This window comes from Mauremys reevesii, linkage group 4 (assembly GCF_016161935.1).
Source record: "Mauremys reevesii isolate NIE-2019 linkage group 4, ASM1616193v1, whole genome shotgun sequence".
Lineage (NCBI taxonomy): Eukaryota > Metazoa > Chordata > Testudines > Geoemydidae > Mauremys > Mauremys reevesii.
In genome coordinates, this window is record NC_052626.1 from 111,252,715 (window position 1) to 111,274,673 (window position 21,959).

Genomic DNA, 21,959 nt, shown 5'->3' on the forward strand with positions numbered 1-21,959 from the left:
TTTGATTCCTTGTTCTGCTACAGAGTCTCTTGTGAGCTCAGGAGAGTCATTAATCTCAATAAAAAGGGGCTAGGAATGCTTCCTGTGTCTGAACAGTCTCTTTAGGGGCTGTAATTTCTTTAGCACAGGGACTCATCCCTTAATATGTGCATGTACAGAGGTCTCCTTTTGCTAGAGCCTCCCAACCAAGATAAGCACCTACCACAATAAGAACAATAGACTTCAAGAGCTTGCACCAATTCTCATTAATTAGCACTGCACCAGGACCACCACACAGAAGACAGTATCCTTCAGATAACTACATGTTTGAAGGAGACAAGGGGGTTACAGTTTTCATACACACTAAGAATACACAATCTGCATCATTTATCTTTGGGATAAAAGACGGCAAAGAGCATAGAAAATTTGTGTGTACACACACACACACACTCTCTCTCATATGAAAATACAGGGCCCTTAAGGAACAGCGTGTTAGGCTCCAAGCACATTCTGTGCACAAGAGATCAGCTTTTCCAGTTGGCACTCTATGCCAGCCACCTTATGTTATGCAAAGTGCCTGCCTCTGTGCCCATTATGGCCCCACTTGCTATGTCCTCTTTGCCCTTCCATCATGTGGATATGCATTACGGGCAACCTTACACCAGCCAACTTTTCTCCAGCGGCATTAGGTCGTTCAGGGCAAACTGACAGCAATCAAGTCATAATGAGAAATTTTGCTCTGAGTCACCCTTGGAGGAGACCAGGGACACATTTAGCTTTGCGAGGAATACCTTTCCGCATGGAATTTATTTATGGAGGTGGGGAGGAAGGGCTGAAAGGATAGCAGGTTCTCTTGGGGTCCTGTTACAACAATACCCAAAGATGAAGGTAAGCTTATCACCATGGCCCACAAGCCACCGATTCTTGGGCACAAAAAAAGGATTGATGTTTCTAACCAACTGAGATCTGAGCATACTGGTCACAAAGCATAGCATGCAGCCCTGTTTAAGAGCAAACCCTCTGCTCCTCCTACAAGGCTGTTAAACAGGATAGAAGCCTGAGGAGTCAGACAGCCGACAGTCTAGTGAGAGCTGCCAGGCAGAGCAGAGCCCTCATGGAGCCAAGAATGTGCCTGGAATTGGCTTCTCTGTACATGCATGTATTGTAGGAGACTTAGGGCTTGTCAACATGGGAAAGTAGAACTATACTGGTAGCTCTTCCACACACACACTTATTTCAGAACAAGAGCATCTGCACAGGGAGTTATACTAGTTTAAACTATTGTGGTTTAAAATTCACACCCTACCATATGCCAGCATAACCTTCCTGTGTAGCCAAGCCCTAAATAAGCTGCATCCAGGGACCCCACTAAGAGGTGAATTGGGGCAGGTCATGTTGGACTTGCTTTGGGTGAGCTCTTCAGTAATCCCCAATCATTACAATCTTTCATCACTTTCTGCCCACTCCTCAACCATGATAATTGGCAGGGGAGAAAGTCTCCAAGACATTGCACCAGGCTAAAGCTCCAAATGGTGCTGCAGCCTTCAAATCCTGCTTCCGAACAGGGGTCTTCAAAAACTCCAAGAGACTCTTTGTGGTGTGAATCCATTTCCCCTTCTGCTTCACAGCAAGGAACAATAATCAAGGTTTCTCACTCAACCAAGGCTCTGGAAAAATGGCTGCTCAAAACACATTCACCAGGGCTTTATACACTGGGCACTTACCAGACTGTAAGCCATTAGGACAGCTACACCTGCACCAGCATAGTGTACTGGTGCAGCTCATCCTGGTTCCATCACAGCAGATATGCTTCACAGTAACAACAGTAGGTGTCTGCTCCACTGAACTGGTTGGCCTTGGATGAGTAATGTAGCTGTAGGCTATGGGAAGTGGCCAGCAGGATGCAATGAGCTTCTAATTATAGAGCTCCTCAGATTGGCCCCCCAATACACCAGTGAAGTCCCTACTCTTCCATTCATAGTTTGGGGATCATTCCTTTAAGAGCCTGAAGCTCCTGCAGTTTGATCCCAGTGGGATCCAGGAAATGCTAAAGGAGTCCCCCCTCCTGCAGTCTGATCACAGGTAGTTACAAAGCCCCAGAAGGCTGCACCTGAAATGTAATGGCAACAGACTTCCACACCTCACCCCTCCAGGCACTGATTAGACCAGGCAAGTTACCTGCCCTAATTAATCCCTGCTGGGATCACATCAATGTCTTTTTGTTTAGGCATTTTAGTTGGAGATCACTTTCCACAGAAATGTGTTCCATGCGGCCTGCACAGTACTGTGAACAGATGTTGCAAGTTCTTGGCTATGCCCACAACCAGCCCTGAACGTGATCTTTTTGTTCTTCTGCCTGGGAAATCGGAGTGAGAATCTTCAGGTTGATTTTGTTAAGAGGTGTCTTGGCAGGCCAGGCCAGGCCTTAGCATCACATGTAAATTCTAATCTAGTGGATTAATGCCTCCCTCCCAGGAGCCATCTTAGAAAGGTCATCACAGGACATTCTAATCACTTTTCAGAGTAGCAGCCATGTTAGTCTGTATCCACAAAAAGAACAGGAGTACTTATGGCACCTTAGAGACTAACAAATTTCCAGCAGAATCAAGCTTACCCACAAAAGCAGTTAACAAAAAAAATAAAAATAAAAAAAAAATCAGCCAACCCCTTTAATATACTTGTTACTGCTTGACAAGCCAGACAGCCTGACAAGAGTGCTCAGAGGGACCACTCCCAAATCTCCAGGATTCTGGGAGATCCTAGGCTACAGTCCAGCTCCCCTCCCTTCTGTGCCACCAGGCACGCTTAGCAACTGAAAGAGTGAGGGAGCCAAAAGGTTACAGAAGTGGGCAAGTTTAGAGGCTATGAAGAAAAGCCACCAGTGTGACAGGATGTCAGCAGGCTCAGCATTCAGGAATCAGCTGTATTTTGCCTGGGGAGCAGCACACACATAATGCCACCCACTGTCTTTGCTCCATTCTTGTGAGCTGAGGGGGTGCGGAAACTCCCAAAGACAGTGCTCTTTGACAGTAGGATTCTTGTCAGTTTCCAAACCCTGCCAGCTCATGTGAACAGAGAGCCTGATTCTCCACTGCTTTGCCACTCGCATGGTCCCTTACTGCGGTATGGGGTTTGTGCAATACGCAACTACATCAGAGGGCTTCACTCACTCATGCTGGTCAGGTATATTACACCCACTTTGCAGGTGTGTAAACGACAGAAGATGCAAGGCAGCAAGAGAGTCAGGCCTAGAAAGTCTGAGCTGAGTGGAGAGGAGGTGTGAGGCAAGACCCAACCACAATCATCTGCAAACCCAGTGCTTTGGAAGTGAATGTGGCTGAGTCACCCAATTTAGAGGAAGTGGTCCAACTGGCTACTGGACAAACAAACAGACACACATAGCTCACAAGCCTAAAGTTTTCAGACTCAGAAGAGATTTTGGGGGAGAAAAGGACTGATTCAGTCTGGAGGAGCCCAGTCTTGACATAATTCTTTGAAAGGTCAATGAAATAGAATTATCATTTCCCTTCAGATAAAATGCTAACCTGACATGCATTAGCAGTGGCTGATGACAAACAAAAGAAAAAAGACTTTCCATATTATAGGCAGGCCTCACAGGATCTCAAAAGGATTTCTCTAGAGGTGAGCAAGTAATGATAATCTATCATCACTGGTGTCATCTTTTTCCAGCTGGGGAGACTAGTGAGGGTGCAGCAAGTGCAGGGACCTGTGGAACCAGGGTGGGAGGGGAACTGTCAGTCTGCAAGCCAAGGACATTTGCCAACTGACAGATTTGACGGCATGCAGATGTGGTGCCTGTGTGGATGCATCATACCATCATAATTTAAGACTCAGGGCTTCACCTCTGATTCTGGAGAATGTTCTACTGATTGCTGGGAAAGGAAAAAAGGAGGGGGGGAGAAACAACCGATGGAGTATTTTCAGGTAGATGCAAGGTGGCAGTTCTTCCAAACAAGGCCATAGCAGCTAATTAAAGTTTGAGGGGCCCTGCACCATGCACAATTACAGATTTCCATACAAGTTCTTCCCAGTATCTTAAGAAGCTGTCCACATGCCACCATTATGCAATCTGTACCTTGAGTGGGGATCTCCTTTTCAGGCAGAAATGGCTTCAGGCTGTCCCATTTCCCTCCCTCTTTCCATGATTGCACAGAAAGTCATATACTATTGCCTCCCAATCTGCACTTCACCAGCCAGACATCATCTAATGTAAGATGGGGTCACTCTGACTTCAGAGCAGCTTTGCCTATTTATATTAACGGAGGATTTGGGCCAACATTTTACACACACACAGTAACCTCTGCTGTCTGTTGATAAGCCATTGTGTGTGCACTCTATGAACAAACTCCCTAGGTGTCCTTTTTAGCAAGGGGTTATTTTTGTTCACTGACCTCAGTGAACCTCAGCAGAAAGAAAAATGTGCTGCCCCCACATAGGTCTCTGGTGTTGAGCAGTGTTCTTTCTTGTGGTCACATGACAGCTTGTTGTGTTACCACCTGAGAGCATATACCTGAACATCAAATAGCCATTGCCTAGTCCCAGATCAAGGCTGGGACAAAAGGTCTTAACTATGACACCAATAAAACCTTTGTATAGCCTCTAACCTAAGGACAACCTCTTAAAGAATGTCATGAGCAAACAATATTATCCTGTTCATAAATCTGTGGCCTCCTCTATGTTGGCTCACAGCCTTGTGCTCAGGATTCTCATTACTGGTGATGTCCTTACATGCTTTATGGCAGTTGCTGATAGTGTCACAGCTGATTTATGCTTCAGGTGAATCATTGAGGCTCCCACTGATAACGTGTTTTCGTGGTAGCCAGGTGAGTACAATAAACCCACCTCCTCCTTGAAAAAGTGGCTGATTTAGCAGAGCCAATCTGCATTTATTTATGCTTCTCTACAGGAGAGAGCAGTTGCAGGTTACAGGAATACCGGAGATGGTTACAGGTCCATGGACATTATAGGTTACATAAGCCAGAAGGGATGATCTGCTGGTCTAAGCATCAGGTTTAAAATGCCACGGTTCTCTAGAACCACAGGTTCAAATTCCAGAAGAGTTTGATATTGCCAGTCATCCCTCTAAGGCAGATCTATCAACTATGCTATGGGAATATTGGAGATGGTTATAGGTCACTCAAAGGGGGTCAGGAGAGATTTTACTGCAGAGTTGGGAAGGTCCCCAGTTTAATGAGTCCATGGCACTAAGAACAGAGTTCTGCCCTAGAGTTCATATCCAAGTTTGCCCCATCTCACTTCCCCACTATTTAAAAACCAGCAGCTTTCTCCTCTCTGACCCAGACATGGCTACATTTTAGAAAGTGGTTCATTCTACCTACAGCTATTTGCACACAGAGCTAATATACACAACTGTGTTCCTTCCACTATCACCCTTGTCTTTGCCTTGTGTTCCTCACTCACCTGTGGCATCTTGCCCCTGTTTAAAGTAGCAGGTCTTTGGTCAGGGATTCTGTTCCATGTTTGTACAGCACCCACCACACTGAGGCCCTGATCTTGACGTGTGCTCAGCCATAATACAAATAAATTGCTCCGAATTCAAGAATGATGGGGAAATCAACCCAGTGACAAGCTGGAGGCAATCGGAGACCATGATAGTTACATGCTGCAGCAGGGACCAAGTGCTGACTGGGAAGCTGTTGCTACTAACAGAAGCCTGACTGTAGGGGTCTTGGGGCTTTGACTCAAAGCCCAATGAAGCTTGCATAAGGAGTCTTTCCACTGATTTTGATCAGGGCTTTTGAGACAGAATGAAATCAGGTAAAATGCTCTAACATACAAAAGAACCTCACCCTGTCCAGACAGCATTTAACACAGCATGATGGGGTCTGGCTGAATTCAGAGGCAAGGCACAAATGTACCATAGCCTCAGATCATATCTGCAGGCAAACAAACAGGGCTTAGTGTTCTAATCTGAAAACCAGAGAGCACCACAGGACAGTTTCCACAATTAGCATTAGAACCCTGAGCAACTGGTATCCTGAAGCACCTGCTACCACCCAGCCTCCTGCAGTTGTCATGCAGCCACTGATAGCTTTTCCTGGAACAAGCTGTTTTGCTGACAAGTGCAGGAATCTGCAATCTTTGTGTCCTCTCCCATTAGTGATTCAGTCCACGCACTCCCTAAGCCTAACCCCTGAACTACAGTCTAGAGTTCAGAGTCAAGTGTTTACAACAGGGGTAAGGTGCTGGGACTGTTGGACATGCACCATCTGGGCACCATGGCTCTTTTACCTTCAGTGGCAAACCAGAGTCGGCCACCTTGCATTCTGTTGCCTTTTCTGCCCTCCCATTAACAGGAAATGACAGGTTCCAGCTACCTACTGAGCTCCACACACAGCTACAGAAATAGACTGGAGATGCCAAGTTCAGCTCAGATTTCAAACCACCCTCCAGAACACAGAAGGGTTTCAATCTAGGTACTGAATCCTCTGCAGGCATAAATCAACTTAGCTTCATTGACTTCAATGGAGTTGTGTTGATTCACACCAGCTGAGGATCTGGTTTTAGGCTTGTCTCTCCTCAGCACTTATTCCCCAATACCCTCCAGGATATAGGCAAATAAATATTAATCCTAGTTTATACAAGTCCCCAACTGTGAATTCTCTGGGGAGGGTCTGTGTGTGGACAGCACCTGACATACTGTAGGTGCTACCAGAATACAAACAGTAGTAATAGAGATAGACAGGATAAGTGACTTGCTTGAGGCTACAAAGGGAATCTGTGTCAAAGCCAGACACAGTACTCAGGAGTTCCTGGCACCCAGTCTCTTGTTTACACCAGTTCTCCCGCAGAGTAGGTGGCAATGGGATTCTCCGAGTAGAAACTAAGGCTATGTCTACCCTACAGCCTATGTCGGCGTACCTTATAAACCACTCCCCTGAGTGACATAAGTTACACCAACATTAAGAGCTTGTGTGCACAACGCTATGTTGGCAGGAGAGCTTCTCCAGCTGATATAGCTTCTGCTGCTTGTGGAGTTGGGGGGGAGAGGTGTTATGCCTATGGGAGAGCTCTCTCCCGTCAGCATAGAGCATCTTCACCTCACGCACTGCAGCGGCAGAGCTGTATTGGCACAACTGTGCCGCTGCAGCGCTGTACGTATAGACATGGCTTAATTGTTCTGCCATTGAACAAAGTTGTGGCTGACAGAGAAGCAGCTGCATCAAGGGAGGTCCCTGTCAGTGGCAGCTCTCTCTAGACTGATTCCTCCATGGGAAATAATAGATTAAAGAAGTCCTACCCCCTCCACCAGAGCAACAAGCACAAGGAGCAAGGCTACAGTCCCAGACTGCAAATTGGATGGCCCATATACTCCCCATCCAAGGTACATTCTGGCAAACTCCCAACAAGTAAGTGTTTAAGGTCCCATAGGGTGCAGTTCTATCTAGGCTTGTCCTCACTGTGGAAGCAGTCATGTTGAGAGAAAGGCAGTTACAGTCTATAGACTGTGGTTCTCAACCAGGGGTACAAAGTCAGTACAAACTAAAATTTCATATAGACAATGACTTGTTTATATGCTTTATACATGGACAAGTCAGTACAATATTTATATTCCAATTTATTTTATAATTCTATGGTAAAAAAAAAAAAAAAAAGAGAAAGTCGGCCATTTTTCAGTAATACCATGCTGTGACACTTTTGTATTTTGAGGTCTGATTTTGTAAGCAAGCAGTTTTTAAGTGAGGTGCAACTTGGGGGTATGCAAAACAAATCAGACTCCTGAAAGGGTACAGTACTCTGGAAGGGTTGAGAGCCACTGGCCTTTAGGTCCCCAATGTAGGTAAAACATGGTTTGGTCTTGCCACATAAGTTGGCCTGATCCATTGCATATAGGACCCCCACTCCAAAACCACAGCAGGTCCCACAGAACAGACAGAACTTTTAAAAAGGCCTCACATCCAGGGCTCAAGGGAGACAAACGTGAGTAGAACCACTTCCTATTGTGCCCAGATTTAGGCTACGTCTACACTACCCGCCGTATCGGCGGGTAGCGATCGATTTTTCAGGGATCGATATATCGCGTCTCATCTAGACGCGATATATCGATCCCCGAACGGGCTTCTATCGATTCCGGAACTCCACCGCCCCGAACGGCGGTGGCGGCGTCGATATGGAGAGCCCCGGACATCGATCCCGCGCCGTGAGGACGGGTAAGTTATCGATATAAGATACTTCGACTTCAGCTACGTTATTCACATAGCTGAAGTTGCGTATCTTATATCGATTTTTCCCCTTAGTGTAGACCAGCCTATAGAGTGTGATAGTTCAGTACAAAGAGGCAGATGCTTGTGAGCCATTGTTAACCCCTTCACCTCTGAATTCTTCGCAGCCAAACACAAAACATGCCTCATATTATATATTACACACACTCCTCAGTTTAGTTACACATAACATTTTAAAATCAATTATACTGCTGCATGTTGCACATGGGGGCATTTCTTAGCTATACAGGTCTGGCAGTCCAGTCCACCAAGTGACTAAAGTTTCCTGGACATTTTATCTATGGCATCTGTGATAAATGAAGGGGGTGGGGGAGGAAAAACACCCAGCCAGCCAGCTATAAGTCCCTCATGGTGGCTGTTCTCTGCTTGCTTTACCTGTAAAGGGTTAAAAAAGTCCCCCAGTTAAAGGAAACTGAGTGGGCACCAGACCAAAAGAGCCAATGGGAAGGCTAGAACTTTAAAAAAAAAATGGGGGAAAAACCGAAAATGAATAAATAAATACATAAATAAACCCCGCAACTTCCCCTTTGTGCCTGTTTTTCTCCGGGAAACAGGAGAACAGGGAGCAGTTATGCTATGAGAAGCTTTAAGCCAGGTACGATCATAAATCAGATCATACCTAGAACTACTTATTTGGAACTCCCAAATGTGTAAGTAGATCCGGAATGTTTAAAAAGATGTGATTAGGGTTATTTCTGTTTCTTTCTTATGGCTAATGGACTCCTCTGTGCTAACCCCAGATGCTTTGGTTTGCTTGTAACCTTTAAGATGAACCCCAAAGAAAGCTATTTTGGGTGCTTAATTTTTTGGAATTGCTCTTCTAAAAAAAAAAAAAAAATCTAGCAAAAGCCTAAATTCCAGATTTTTTTTTAATTTTATTTTATTTTAAGAACAGGATTGGATTTTTGGTGTCTTAAGAGGTTTGTGCATATGTTGTTTAATTAGCTGCAGCAACAGCTAATTTCCTTTGTTTCCTTTCTCAGCTCTTCCCTGAAACGGGGTGGGTGAAAGGGCTTGAGGGTACCCCACAGGAAGGAATTCCCAAGTGCGTCTTCCTAGGTTCCAAAAGGGGTTTTGCATTCCAGTGGTGGCAGCGTTTACCAAGCCAAGGTCAGAGAGAAGCTGTAACCTTGGGAGTTTAATATGAGCCTGGAGTGGCCAGTATTAATTTTTAAAATCCTTGTGGGCTCCCCACCTTCAGCACTTGAAGTGCCAGAGTGGGGAATCAGCCTTGACAACATCACTGAACTCCTTGTATTATAGGGTCTCATAGGCAGTTCAGGAATGAACAGCCACAAGGCCCCCTATGATCTCACTTGGTTGTTGTCCATGGCACACACAAACAAAACAAAACTTGCTGACTTGTGCACCTGTGAAGGAGATATTCTGTAACGCTACATTTCCTTTTACGTTCCAGAGGAAACATCTAAGCAGAAGGTTGAATACTGCAAAAGAGCAGGTTTAGAAAGGTGATTACCCCCTTGTCAGCCTCTCTATTTAAAAGAGATTTCCTGGTTTCTTGGAGACACACATAATCAGCATGGGTGGCCAAACTCATAAGCACATTATATGCTGCCCCCACTTTTTCTCCAGCCACTTTTCTGCTTCTAGTACAAAGCCATTAGGAACTCATCGGCTGTAAGTTTGGTGGGGAAAGAGTGACAACGAGCAATGAGTATGTTTCTTTTAACTACACTGAAGTTACAGAACTTAATCAAACGCTGAATCTTCGCTTAGCCTGTGCCACTGTGGTCCAACAATGATACAGGTTTATTAAAAAAGGATGTCATCCTTAATTTCCTATATTAATTGGCTTTAATCAATCTGCATCACAGCCATAATGCTAGTCCATTACCATGAATGTACAGCAGTTCCCACCTAACGTGACAATGTTATAACAAAAGTACCTTTTTAGAACAAAGTTGAATGAAAGTTCCACATTTTATCAATGCATTACAATGTACAAAACAATCTCGTTGCAAGACATGCTCTAATGCAGGGGTGGACAAACTACGGCCCATGGGCTGGATCCGGCCTGACAGTCGTTTTAATCTGGCCCTCGAGCACCCACTGGGGAGCAGGGTCCGGGACTTTCCCCACTCCGGCACTCCAGCCTGGGAGCAGGGTTGGGGGCTGCTCCACGCAGCTCCCAGAAGCAGCGGTATGGCCCCGCTCCAGCTCCTACATGTAGCCAGGGGGCTCCACTCTCCATACTGCCCCCACTCCAAGAGCCACCCCCAAAGCTCCCATTGGCCGGGAGCTGCAGAGATGGTGCATGCAGACCGGGCAGAGTGCAGAGCCACCTGGCCTAGCTGAGGTGGGACATGCGGCTGCTTCCGGGAGCTGCTTGAGGTAAGCGCCACTTGAAGCCTGCACCCCTGAGCCTCTCCCCGTGTCCCAACCCCCTGCCACAGCCCTGATACCCCTCACATCCTCCAAACCCCTCAATCCCAGCCCAGAGCACCCTCTTAAACCCAAACTCCTAATCCCCAGCCGGAACCCTCACCGCTTACCACACCCCAACCCCAATTTCATGAGCATTTATGGCCCACCATACATTTTCTATTCCCAGATGTGGCCCTCATGCCAAAAAGTTTGCCCACCCCTGCTCTAAAGACTCCCTATCAACTACACTATAAATTGACATCCAGTACAGGGCCACCATACTCACTAGGCATCCTTGTATAAGTTTTCATGGGCTATATCAGGCCCATAGTGATCACTTACACAGAAGCTGGTCTGTGAAAAACCAGCTTCACTGAAGTCTATCCACATAATCCATATTAGTCTTGTTGTTTATGGATGTGTTTTCACTTTCCATTTCAGATGGAATGTCCCTCTTTGGTTTTAGTCCGTGCTCCTGCACAATCTTATGTAACAAGAAACATAAACTAACTTGAAATAATATTTTGGAAGGAGAATACAGGAGAAGTAGTTCCCTAGAGGTGGAGACATATAATTTAAGAAAAAGAGATCCCATGTGGGCACTCTCTTGTAAAATAGTCACTTTTATTCCAGAAAAGAGTGTCCACAGGGGGAGCTGTTCCCAAATAGCTTATTCCACAACAGTAATGCCGTTCCATTTCCCCATGAAGAGAAGCCATAAGAGACCGTCAGTCCCTGGTTCAAAGAGCTTCTACATTAAAAAACAAAAACAAGACTGCTTATATGCAGCACAGAATTTACCAGCAAAAGGGATCGCCTGGGGGCAAAATAGTTTGCATATCCGAGTGTATTTGTTGTTCCCGTGATGAACAGAGAGGATCCCTTATCGGCCTTCTCTTGTCCAATGGATCTCAAACTTTTCCATCCCATGGCCCACCTCCCATCTAGCTAAGCTCTAGGGCAGGCTCATGAACGCCCCCTCCTCCGCCACCACACACACCCGTTTATGACACACACGCGCGAGTCACAACCCCAGGTTGACACACACACACACCGGCCCTACTTTACATGGGCTGGGAAGGCATAAGGCCGGATCCGCCCTGCACTAGCAGCGGGGACCGGCTATTTGACTTCTCACCACCGCGCACCCCAAAGCTATGAACTCCTCACCCAAGCAGGCTCCAGTGACCAGGGCCGTGGCAGTCAGGGCTCCGGCGGAGGCTCCGTAGATCGTCTTGGCGTTGGCTACCAGGAAGGGGGCATGCTCCTGGAGGCAGCTGGCCACTCCGATGTGGTACACCCCCAGGAACCCGCAGCCTGCGAAGGAGATACTCCAGGTGGAGTCCAGAGGGAACATCGCCTCCCCGCCTGGCAGCGCCTCTGGGAGGAGAGAGATGGGGGGAGGGGGCAGAGGGCAGCCGAGGCTCGCCAAGCCCTCAGCGGACAAACGCCCCGCGCCCCGCCTGGGCAATGCGAGCGGAGGACCGGAGCGGGGGGCAAGAGCGAGCTAGGGGCAGGAGAAGTTGTGGCACCCCCGATCCGCGTGCGTCGCTCTTCCCGCTCACATTCTACTGGGCTTTGCCGGCCCTGGCCCGGGATAAAGGGGAATGGATGCGCTGCGCCTTCCTTCCTGTGCCGGTCCCTTCCTGCTCTGCTCTGCTCTACCCTCTTCCTCCGCCTGCTCCCCCAGCCGCTGCCTGCACCTGATGAGCAGCAAAGTGGGGAGGGTGACAGTGTTATATCGGATACGGGTCTGGCAGGGGAGGGGCTCCGGCTTGTCAGCTGTGGGGCCGCAGCAGCCAATCCCGCGCCAAATGCAAGGGGCCGGAGGGAGGAGACTCCTGCACCGGCTAATGGCAGCGGGGTGAGCCTATCCCGCCCTCCCGGCGGGTGGGGCTATGCAAAGAGGCTTCTGAGTGGGGAAAAAAATCCTTGGGAGAGGACTTCCCGCTCGGCACCGGCGCCAGCCCCAGCTGCCGGCTCCGTTCTAAAAGGGCAGCCCGCAAGGGGAGCTGGGCGCGCAGCTGTGGAACGCACATCTGGAATGCACATGTGGCTCGCTGGGGTGCGCTCCGCGGTTATGGCTGCCGGCTGCGGTGGCGTTCCGCCCAGACTGATGACAAGAGATCCACTCACTGGCCAGAGGAAGTCTAGCTACTGCGCCTGTGTGCGTGTGTGTGCGTGTGTATTGTGATGACGCTTGTGTGTTTTGAGGACTGTGTGATGGGGTGTGTGTGAAGGAGATGAAGGGCTTTGGCCTGGTGCGTATGTGTTTTTGTGGGGTGTAGAGTTCTGGAGGTGTGAGCGATGGGTTAGGGTTGTTGTGGCATGTTGTGTGTGTATTCTGGGGTGGTTTGTGTATCTGGGAGTAGTAGTTTTGGAGTGGGGGGATGTTGTGGGCATACAGGGTTTTGGAGTGGGGGTGGGTTGTGTGTGTATTGTGGGAGTACAGGATAATGCAGTGAGGTCTGTATATTGTGGGGTGGGTTGTTTGTGTGTGTTGCTGATGAACAAAGAAAAAATATTTGTGTGTGTGTGTGTGTGTGTGTGTGTAGTGTTGCTTTTGCTCTCTATAGCCAGGGCTGCCCAGAGGATTCAGGGGGCCCGGGGCAAAGCAATTTCGGGGGCCCCTTCCATAAAAAAAGTTGCAATACTATAGAATACTATATTCTCGTGGGGGCCCCTGCGGGGCCTGGGGCAAATTGCCCCACTTGCCCCCCCCTCCCCCGGGCAGCCCTATCTGTAGCTGGTCTCCCCTTGTTTACCCAGCCCCCATTTTCCTGCACATCATCAGTGAGATGACCACACATGGAAACATATACGTCACCCTCTAAAAGGAGGATCCAGATCCTTGGTGTGGCTAATCTCTACATCAGCTGGAGGGGCTATGGGAAGAAGGAAAAGCAGTAGCTGCAGGAGCACAGGTACCAGCTGGAGGCAGAAATGGGGAGGGAAGCCCAAGACTCCATATTCCACTTTGGGGACTAACAGAGGGGGAAGAGGCTCTGCATAGCACAGGAGGATTGCAGAGACTTGAACCTCCCCATTCATCCATGGAAATGACACATCAGCTGTGGGAGACATGACTGTGGGAGCTGAACCACCTCATTCAGCTCAACCTAGGATTGTGAGTTCAGTCCTTGAGGGGGCCACTTAGGGATCTGGGGCAAAATCAGTACTTGGTTCTGCTAGTGAAGGCAGGGGGCTAGACTCTATGACCTTCCAGTTCTATGAGATAGGTATATTTCCATTTATTATCTCAATGGGTGCTCTCCCCCTTCTCCTATGATCCTATGCCCTATTGCAGAATGCCAGTTTTCAAGGCTACCACCTCACTCCCCTGCCTGTGGATTTTAGAGTAATTTTAATATTAAAATGTGGTCCTTAGTGGGGTGGGGGCTGTATCTGAGGAACCCTTTGACCAAATTTGCACCATAATGTATACCCTGGCTCCTATTGTGCCATACCAATATTCAAGATAATTGTCCTATGTACATGGATGTTTGAGCATTTTGAAAATTCAAACTGCTCATTTTGTGGGGGGCCATATGTTGGGATCCCCCTTCCACTGGCCCCAAATTTTTACCACAAATCCCAGACTCTGTTGCAATCAGTGCTCAGTGGTTTGAGCATTGGCCTACTAAACCCAGTGTCGTGAGTTCAATCCTTGAGGGGGCCATTTAGGGATCTGGGGCAAAAAAACACAACTGTCAGGGACAGTACTTAGTCCTGCCTAGTGAAGGCAGAGGACTGGACTCGATAACCTTTCAAGGTCCCTTCCAGTTCTATGAGATATGTATATCTTCATATATTATTATTATGCCAGTATAGCTGCACACACGGACTCTAGAGCATTCTGATTAGGAGCATCTCATATTGGTGGGGCTGCATCTCAGGAAACATTTGATCAAATTATGCTGAATTTGCTTCACAAACACTGCTAAGCTGCTTTTGTGCCTCTGGGCACCCGCCTCCATCACTCACCTACCAAATCCCATCTCTCCCTGACCCTGGTAAGATTGGAGGGACCATAGCATTGCACATAAGAGGTGGTGGCATCAAGATGGAGGAGAGAGGTGATCCAGAGTTCCTACCCCAGATCTGGGCCTCATATTGGGAAGGGGATCTGCACATCTACCTGCAGGTTTGGAAGCAGAGATGTGAAATGGCCCCATTAATCTCCAAGGATGTTCTCAGTTAAAAAAGTACTCTTCATGGCACTTAATGAAGCCTGAAAATAGTTCTAAGCTGTGAACTGCTCCATTCATTTTAATGGATGTTCTCATCCCTGTCTCCCTGCCTTACAGTTTGTCTACACATGGATTTATTCCGGAATAGATCTTGCACTTTAAGTTCATACCTTACTTTAATTCAAATAGTTTCCCCAGTGTAGACAAGTCCTAAGTGCCTGTCCCACACACTAAGCATGCCTGTTCTCCATATTCCTTCCCTCCACCCTCCTGCAATGCTGTGTCCCTGGTGTGTGCATCCAGCAGACCTGTTCCAGGGGCCTGCAAAATTCTAGTCCATCATGCTGAAAGCTATCTGGTAGGAGCTCTACCAGCAGAAAACTGATTCATCCTGGCTGGGATTCTTGCACCAGCCTGCTGATGTCATTTTTATGTGGCACCTAATCTCTCCCGGATCAGCCCAGCCCCACACATCATACCATGCTTCATACTCCACATACTGCTGCCCACATGAGCCCAGGGCAGGACTTTCACAGACAGGTAGATGGAATTGAGGGTACAGTTGTGGGGGGCTGATCTCCCTCAAAATAATGAACATCACTCGCACTTCCAAGGAGAGCCCTATTGTGGCCCCAGTTTCCAAGCAAAGGCAGGTTGTGCACAGCACGCAAATATCCCAAGGAACAAATTCAGACTCATGGTTCTTGGGTACAAATAGCTGAGAGTGTTCCCCATAGCTTCCATGTAGTTTCACCTCTGCTCAGAAGTGCTCTGTAAGCAGAGGTGCTAATGCCTGTATTGCTTCCCCAGAGGGGCAGTGGGTGCTGGACACCAGCTGACTAAAATTGGGGTGGATGAGTGCAATAGTTTGAGCTTATTGTGCAGAATAAGACGTAACTGTAATATGTGGATGTGATTTTTTGGGGAGTGTCTCAGGACCCTCTTGTTCCAATGACCCAAATATAGACCCTAGGATGAATTCTACTGAGGCACTGCACAGCCTGTGGCGTTTAGAGCACATAGTAGAGTCAGCTGTTAAACCGTAAGTCGTTCTCAGCTATGGTGGAGCTACTGCCCCATTATAACAGAAACTATGAGCCTGATGCCAAGTGCCCACAACCATCACTGAAGTCAATGTGTGCTGTGGGAGTCCGGAACTCCCAGGATCAGAGCCCGAAGCAAAGCACTAGTGGGAACATTTTGAGGAAAAATGGAGGAGCAAGGAAAATTCACGTTTGCAGAAAATTTTTTCCATTTCCCTGCCACTTCTATCGCTGGTCAGAAAAAAACAGAAACTGTGCTGGAAACGCCAGGATATATGGAACTGACAGAAGCACACTCATGAGACCCAGTCCTATGACCCTTATTCTGGTCACCCCACACACACTTTGAAACCAACAGAGGGGGTTGGTGGACTAAGGAATGCAGGATCAGCATCGTGCTGCCAATAGGGAGACCAAGTCCCATGAGTAATTACACAGCAATTCTTCCCCATTTCCTATAATTAGCTGGATGGACCAGGCAGCGGTTGTGCCTCTGAGGAGTGGTGGTGCTCTTTATAATAGCAGATTTGCTGTAAAGTAATCGAGACACAGGTTCCAATTGAGTGCTCTAGTGCTGTAGCCTGCCTTCCCCAGGCACTCCGCTTCTTGGAGGTCGCTGATCCAGAGGGATAGCACAAGGAAGTTCTTGGAAGGAAGTGCCAACAAACTTGGATGAGAGAGGATTATCTCCTTCAGTGGAAGAGAATGCAAAGTACAGAGAGGATTATCTCCTTCAGTGGAAGAGAATGCAAAGTACAGAGAGGATTATCTCCTTCAGTGGAAGAGAATGCAAAGTACGGGATGCAAGGGGATCCGTGTGTCCACGTTCTTCATTTTTTGTGGGAGGGCAGGGAGTGATGGGTAATACGGTAGTGAGCCATCTCTGGGACAAGATGTTTTGGCCCTGACCCAAAGCCAGACGAAGTCAGTAGAAAGACTGTCATTGACTCCCATGGGCATTGGATCAGCTGCCTTTATCGGATTGTCCCACAGACAGCATGACAAAGTACTATCTCAGCACTACCTCAGCACACAGGCCCAGAAAGATCCTGGAATGTGTAAGCCATATTTATGGCCCGCAGCTGAAATAGCACAACAATGTGAGGATGAGAAGTGCTGACGGGAAACCAAAATTAACACTATAGGAAATAGAAAAGACTCCCAGGCCTAAACGGTGCTTTTTTAGATCACTTGTGTAACTGCTTATTTAGAGAGGCGTTAAAGGAGAGTGAAAAAAAATCAGAACAGCAGCAAATTAAGCACCAATAAAGTCAGGTTAGGAACACTTGCAGTGAGGGAATCCAGTATCCTAATTGATATTGGCTTCAATGGTTTCAGGATCAAGAAAAAAATGAAACACTGATATGCATATAACCGGTGATGTCTTCCCATGTAGACAAAACCTAAAAGTTAGCCTGTGCCCTGATGAGCTCACAGACAAGGCAGATGAAAACCTTGTCTACACAGGAGAATTTCTCCATTTATGCCAGCATAACTGCCCATGTGGACACTCTTATTCCAGAGTCAGAGTAGCTATTTTTGGTTTAGCTTAACCCCCTCCCTAAGCCACATAAACTAACCCCAAAGAGACTTATACCATAAGAAGAACAGCTCCATAGGGATTACACAGGTTGCAGCAGGAAGCTACACAGCTTGGCTTGAGGCCCATCCGCTGCCTCAGTTTCCCTCACTCCAGCCAACCACTGGCATCCAACTCTTTAGGTGCTGGGCACTAGTCAGACCTGTCATCCTCCCTTGGTCACAGGGCTTACCACATCACCTCACTAAATGACAATACAGTCTTTCCATCCTCCTCACACACGACAGCAGTCTGGGGGCACCCACATCCACTCTCTACTACAGGTTCCAGATCCTGGGAACCCTCCATAATAGGGTTATCTAGCCTCCCTCTGATAGCCTCATTGTGGGGCTTCGATTTCTCAGGGCCTCTTCCTAGATTCACTCTCCTCCCACTCTTTATAAAGCACTAATTCTGACTTCCTCTGATCTCCCAGGTCTACTGCTGTTTGCGATTCCTCTCTGCTCATGCTCCACAGACTGTTCACTCCCCAGCCCCAACAAGCCTGGTTTAGTCACAGGCCCTTTGTCACATGAGTTCAGCACTTAGCTCCTTCTGGGACAAGTGCACCCCAACCCTCTTAAAGGGCTAGCTCAATTTGTGACCTCATGTCTCAGAATCAAAGAATCATAGGACTGGAAGGGACCTCGAGAGGTCATCTAGTCCAATCCCCTGCACTCATGGCAGGACTAAGTATTATTTAGACCATCCCTGAGAGGTGTAAATGTATTGGTTTAAATTCATACTTTAGGTCAGGACCGGGCAAACTTTTTGGCCTGAGGGCCGCATCGGGTTTAGTAAATTGTATGGAGGGCCGGTTAGGGGATGGGGTTGTGGCCCAGCCTCCACCTCCTATCTGCCCCCCCCCAGGACTCCTGCCCCATCCAACCCCCCCGTTCCCTGACGGCCCCTCTGGGACCCCTGCCCCATCCACACACACCCCTGCTCCCTATCCCCTGACTGCCCTCAGATCCCTGCCACCCCATCCAACCCCCCACCCCATCCTTCCTGACTGCTTCCTGGGACCCCTGCCCCCATTCAACTCTCTGTTTCCCCCCCGACCACCATCCACACCTCCGCCACCTGACACCACCCCGAATCTCCCCTGCCCTCTATCCAACCCTCCCCCCCACTCCGCTCCCTGCCCCCTTACCGCGCTGCCTGGAGCACCGGTGGCTGGCAGCACTACAGCCGTGCCGCCCGGCTGGACCTGGGCCACGCTGCCACCGCCACCACACAGCACAGAGCACTGGGTCAGGCCGGGCTCTGCAGCTGTGCTGCCTCAGGAGCTCACAGCCCCACCGCCCAGAGCATTGCGTCGGCGGTGGAGTGAGCGAGCTGAGGCTGTGGGGGTAGGGAGACAGCAGAGGAGGGGCCGGGCCCCCGAAGATGAGCCTCCCAGGCCAGGAGCTCGGGGGCCGGGCAGGACGGTCCCGCGGGCCGTACTTTGCCCACTCCAGCTTTAGGTTATACTGAAAAAAAAAACCTTTCGGCTATAGGCAAAGCCAAAGGAAACATTCCTAGCCACATTTTACAAAGGAGAACTAAGGCACAGAGGGTTAAGTCACTGCCTCAACATCACATAGGAGCTGGGACTCAAATCCAGATCCCCTGCATTCTAGCTCAGTGCTTCAACCAAAAGACCAACTTTCCTCTTGGGCTAATGTTGCTTCTGCCTGTTTTTCTGCACCTTGTAAACTGCAGGGGTCAGTCTGTATCTGAAGGAGAAAAACAACGGTGCTGGGGCTGCACCAGTTGAGAAACATCTCAGATGTTTACATCACTCAGTCTTTGGCCTTCAAGGTTATACACTGAGGACTTATTATTGCCTGGCAAAATAGCACAACATTGTTATGATTGTTGCAATAAACAGTGTAAACAGTAATTTCTTGCTGAACACTTCCTGGATTCTTTAGCTGGTAAGAAAATGTTGGCAAACAAAATAATGATGATGTTTTTCTCCCAGGTGGTAATCCCACAAAGCCAGTGATTTTTCAGTAAGCAACCAGTGGCAGGGAAATCTGTGTGACCCTCAAACGTGTTGTGTCAGCAGGCTTTACACCATTGCCTTTCTGACATGTTGGATGCTCATCAAAAATTGCATGTTCATTCATGTCCATTGAATGCTCTGAATGCAATGAGAAAGCTTTTTCTGCAACCTTTTCATTACATTCTTGTTAGTCACCTGAGTTACATATAATTAACATGATGCTATTATTATGGTACAGCACATACACAAACAATGTCAGCCTCTCTTTTTTATGATATTCATAAGTTACAGCTTGACTACACAATGTTCCTTTAGACAATCCAGGGCCTGATCCAACTCTTATTAAAGCTGAGGGAAAAGACTCCAGTTGACTTTCTCCCTATTTTAGGATTGCCTTTGTGCATTGTGACTGTGTATTAGACCTTCATAACACAGCTCTGCTTTACTAGTTTATGCCAGGACAGTGTCTTTGCTTTCATAGTACGGCAATATTTGTTCTTACAACTACTTTTTCCTTTAAAAAACAAACCCAAATTTAATGCAGATAAGTGTCAGCTGGAGCAATAGCCTGGGTAGTCAGACTCGCGCAAGATGGGCTCAAGCTACCATGCTAAAAGTAAAAGTGTGGATGTTGTGGCTCAGGCAGCAGCTCAGACTCTTAAGCCCAGCCCATCTCTGAGCTTCTGTAGCTAACCAGTCTCCACCCCAGCCACAAGTGCCACATTGCTATTTTTAGCATGCTCGCTTGAGTCTCTTCACCTGAGCTGGGAGGCTTGCTCCCAGGCACAGCGTAGACCTACCCTCAGTGACTCAATGGAGAATACTAATTGACTTCACAGATGCCACCACGGAGCCATCACTTCATTACTATTTCCAGTAGCACCTGGGATATACCTGATAGTTTCCAAATAGAGATGACGTCATGCTTCCTGCTCTGAGGTGCTTTCAAGAAATGATTTTCCATCAGTGCTGAACTGGAGTAGAACTAATATCCCAGAGATGAAAGTTTCCATCTCTCACCACCAACCTTATTAGCAGAGCACTCTCCCTTGCTAGGTATTTTATGGTAATCAGTTACCACCATAACCTCCAGGATAAAGATTTGGTTCTCCTTCCTTTCCCAATATTGCTAACATCACTACCTTTGGAACAGAGCTTGTGCCATAGGATGCACCAAAATGAGCCCTGTTCCTGACATTGGGATACATAAAGAGAAAGGGATATCTTTAGAGGATTATAGTGTATACAATATACCACAACTTTCTGGGCCTTACCTGTGGTTTCAGTAGGAACAAGCCCTTGTCCTTATCTTTTAAATCACCTTTTATGATGATTCATGCAAGAAGCATTATGATGTGAAGAAGGAAGCTACAACTGAAAATACAGAATAGCATCTATAGACACAAAGCAATGGGCCAAATTGCTCATTGGTAGACACCTGCTGAAATCAATGGAGTTAGAACTATGATTAATTTGGCCCAGTGCATTAGAGGAAGCTGATGGAGATTTCTAGATATAGCACTCTGATTATAAACCAGTTCCATGGGAACTAGAAAGACTGGGAGTTGGGGAGAATAGATGAAAATACTTTGCTTCCTTCTTTGGAGTAAACTGTTATCATTTCACAAGACAGACTAGATGGTTTGTTATTGAATTGTGAAACAGGCATGCAAACTTCCTGCACTGCCAATTGCTTAAAACATACCTAAGTCCCCCTCCCTCTGTAAACTTAATGGAATGTTATGTAAAGTGTATTGCCACCTTGAGGGTATTCTGGGAACTCCACCAATGCAGTATTTAACAAGTGCTGGTATGTTCAGAACACAGAAGTGGTCTCTGCACTCAGGGGTTTACCATAGACTATCCACATGCTGCAGAGAAACAGAGCACCAAGTGATCTGATTATATATTTATCACAAAGTGGTGTGATGTAATCAGTTGGTTTTTAAACACACAAACCTGAGACTATGTTTTCCAGGGCAGATTAGTTGCATAAGGTTTAGCAGGAATGGTGCATTTTCAGAAGGGTTTTGAAGTAGATGGTAGGTGGCCAATACATCAGGTTGGGTTGATAGCTCCAGGCCTAAAGAACAGCATAGGAAGGCAGGCGAAGAAAGGGAGAAGGACATTTGGAGTAGTTAGGCCTCTTGTGCAGAGCACAGCTCATACAAAGTGCTAGACAAGGAGCCATTGAGACTCGGCTAGGCCAGTTATCAGCCTGTATCTCAGCTGCCTTTTCTGGTTGCAATTATTGAACAAATGGTGACAATCAGGTGGCTGCAGTACCTTTGGACACTTGTTAATTTGGGGGCATAGGACAGACCAGCTCTTGTTACATCAGTAGATAATCTCCTGGCAATGGGTCAAGATTGCATCTCCACCCTGACATTCTTAGAACTATCAGCTGCCTTTGATACTGATGATCATGAGGTGTGTGGACTCAGTTGGGGGCTGTACCAAGAGTGAATGGGGTTGCTTTGGGGTGGGACCATTCTTGTATGAGTAAGGGATCTCAAAGGCTGCTGGTGG

The 21,959-nt window shown here is 47.5% G+C and overlaps 1 protein-coding gene across 3 annotated transcripts in view; it reads right to left on the reverse strand.

The window, feature by feature from the left end:
- PNPLA2 (patatin like phospholipase domain containing 2) overlaps window positions 1-12,765 on the reverse strand; it is a 50,680-nt gene extending 37,915 nt beyond the window's left edge. Inside the window, exon 1 of one of the 3 annotated variants that reach the window (XM_039535831.1) lies at window positions 11,799-12,765. In XM_039535831.1, the coding sequence (XP_039391765.1) occupies window positions 11,799-11,985 (187 nt within the window). In that variant the 5' untranslated portion in view covers window positions 11,986-12,765. Of the gene's footprint in view, window positions 1-1,703; window positions 1,808-5,810; window positions 5,842-11,798 lie in introns of those variants that run through there. The other 2 variants (XM_039535834.1, XM_039535833.1) reach the window with 2 other exon arrangements.
- Window positions 12,766-21,959: the final 9,194 nt, after the last annotated feature.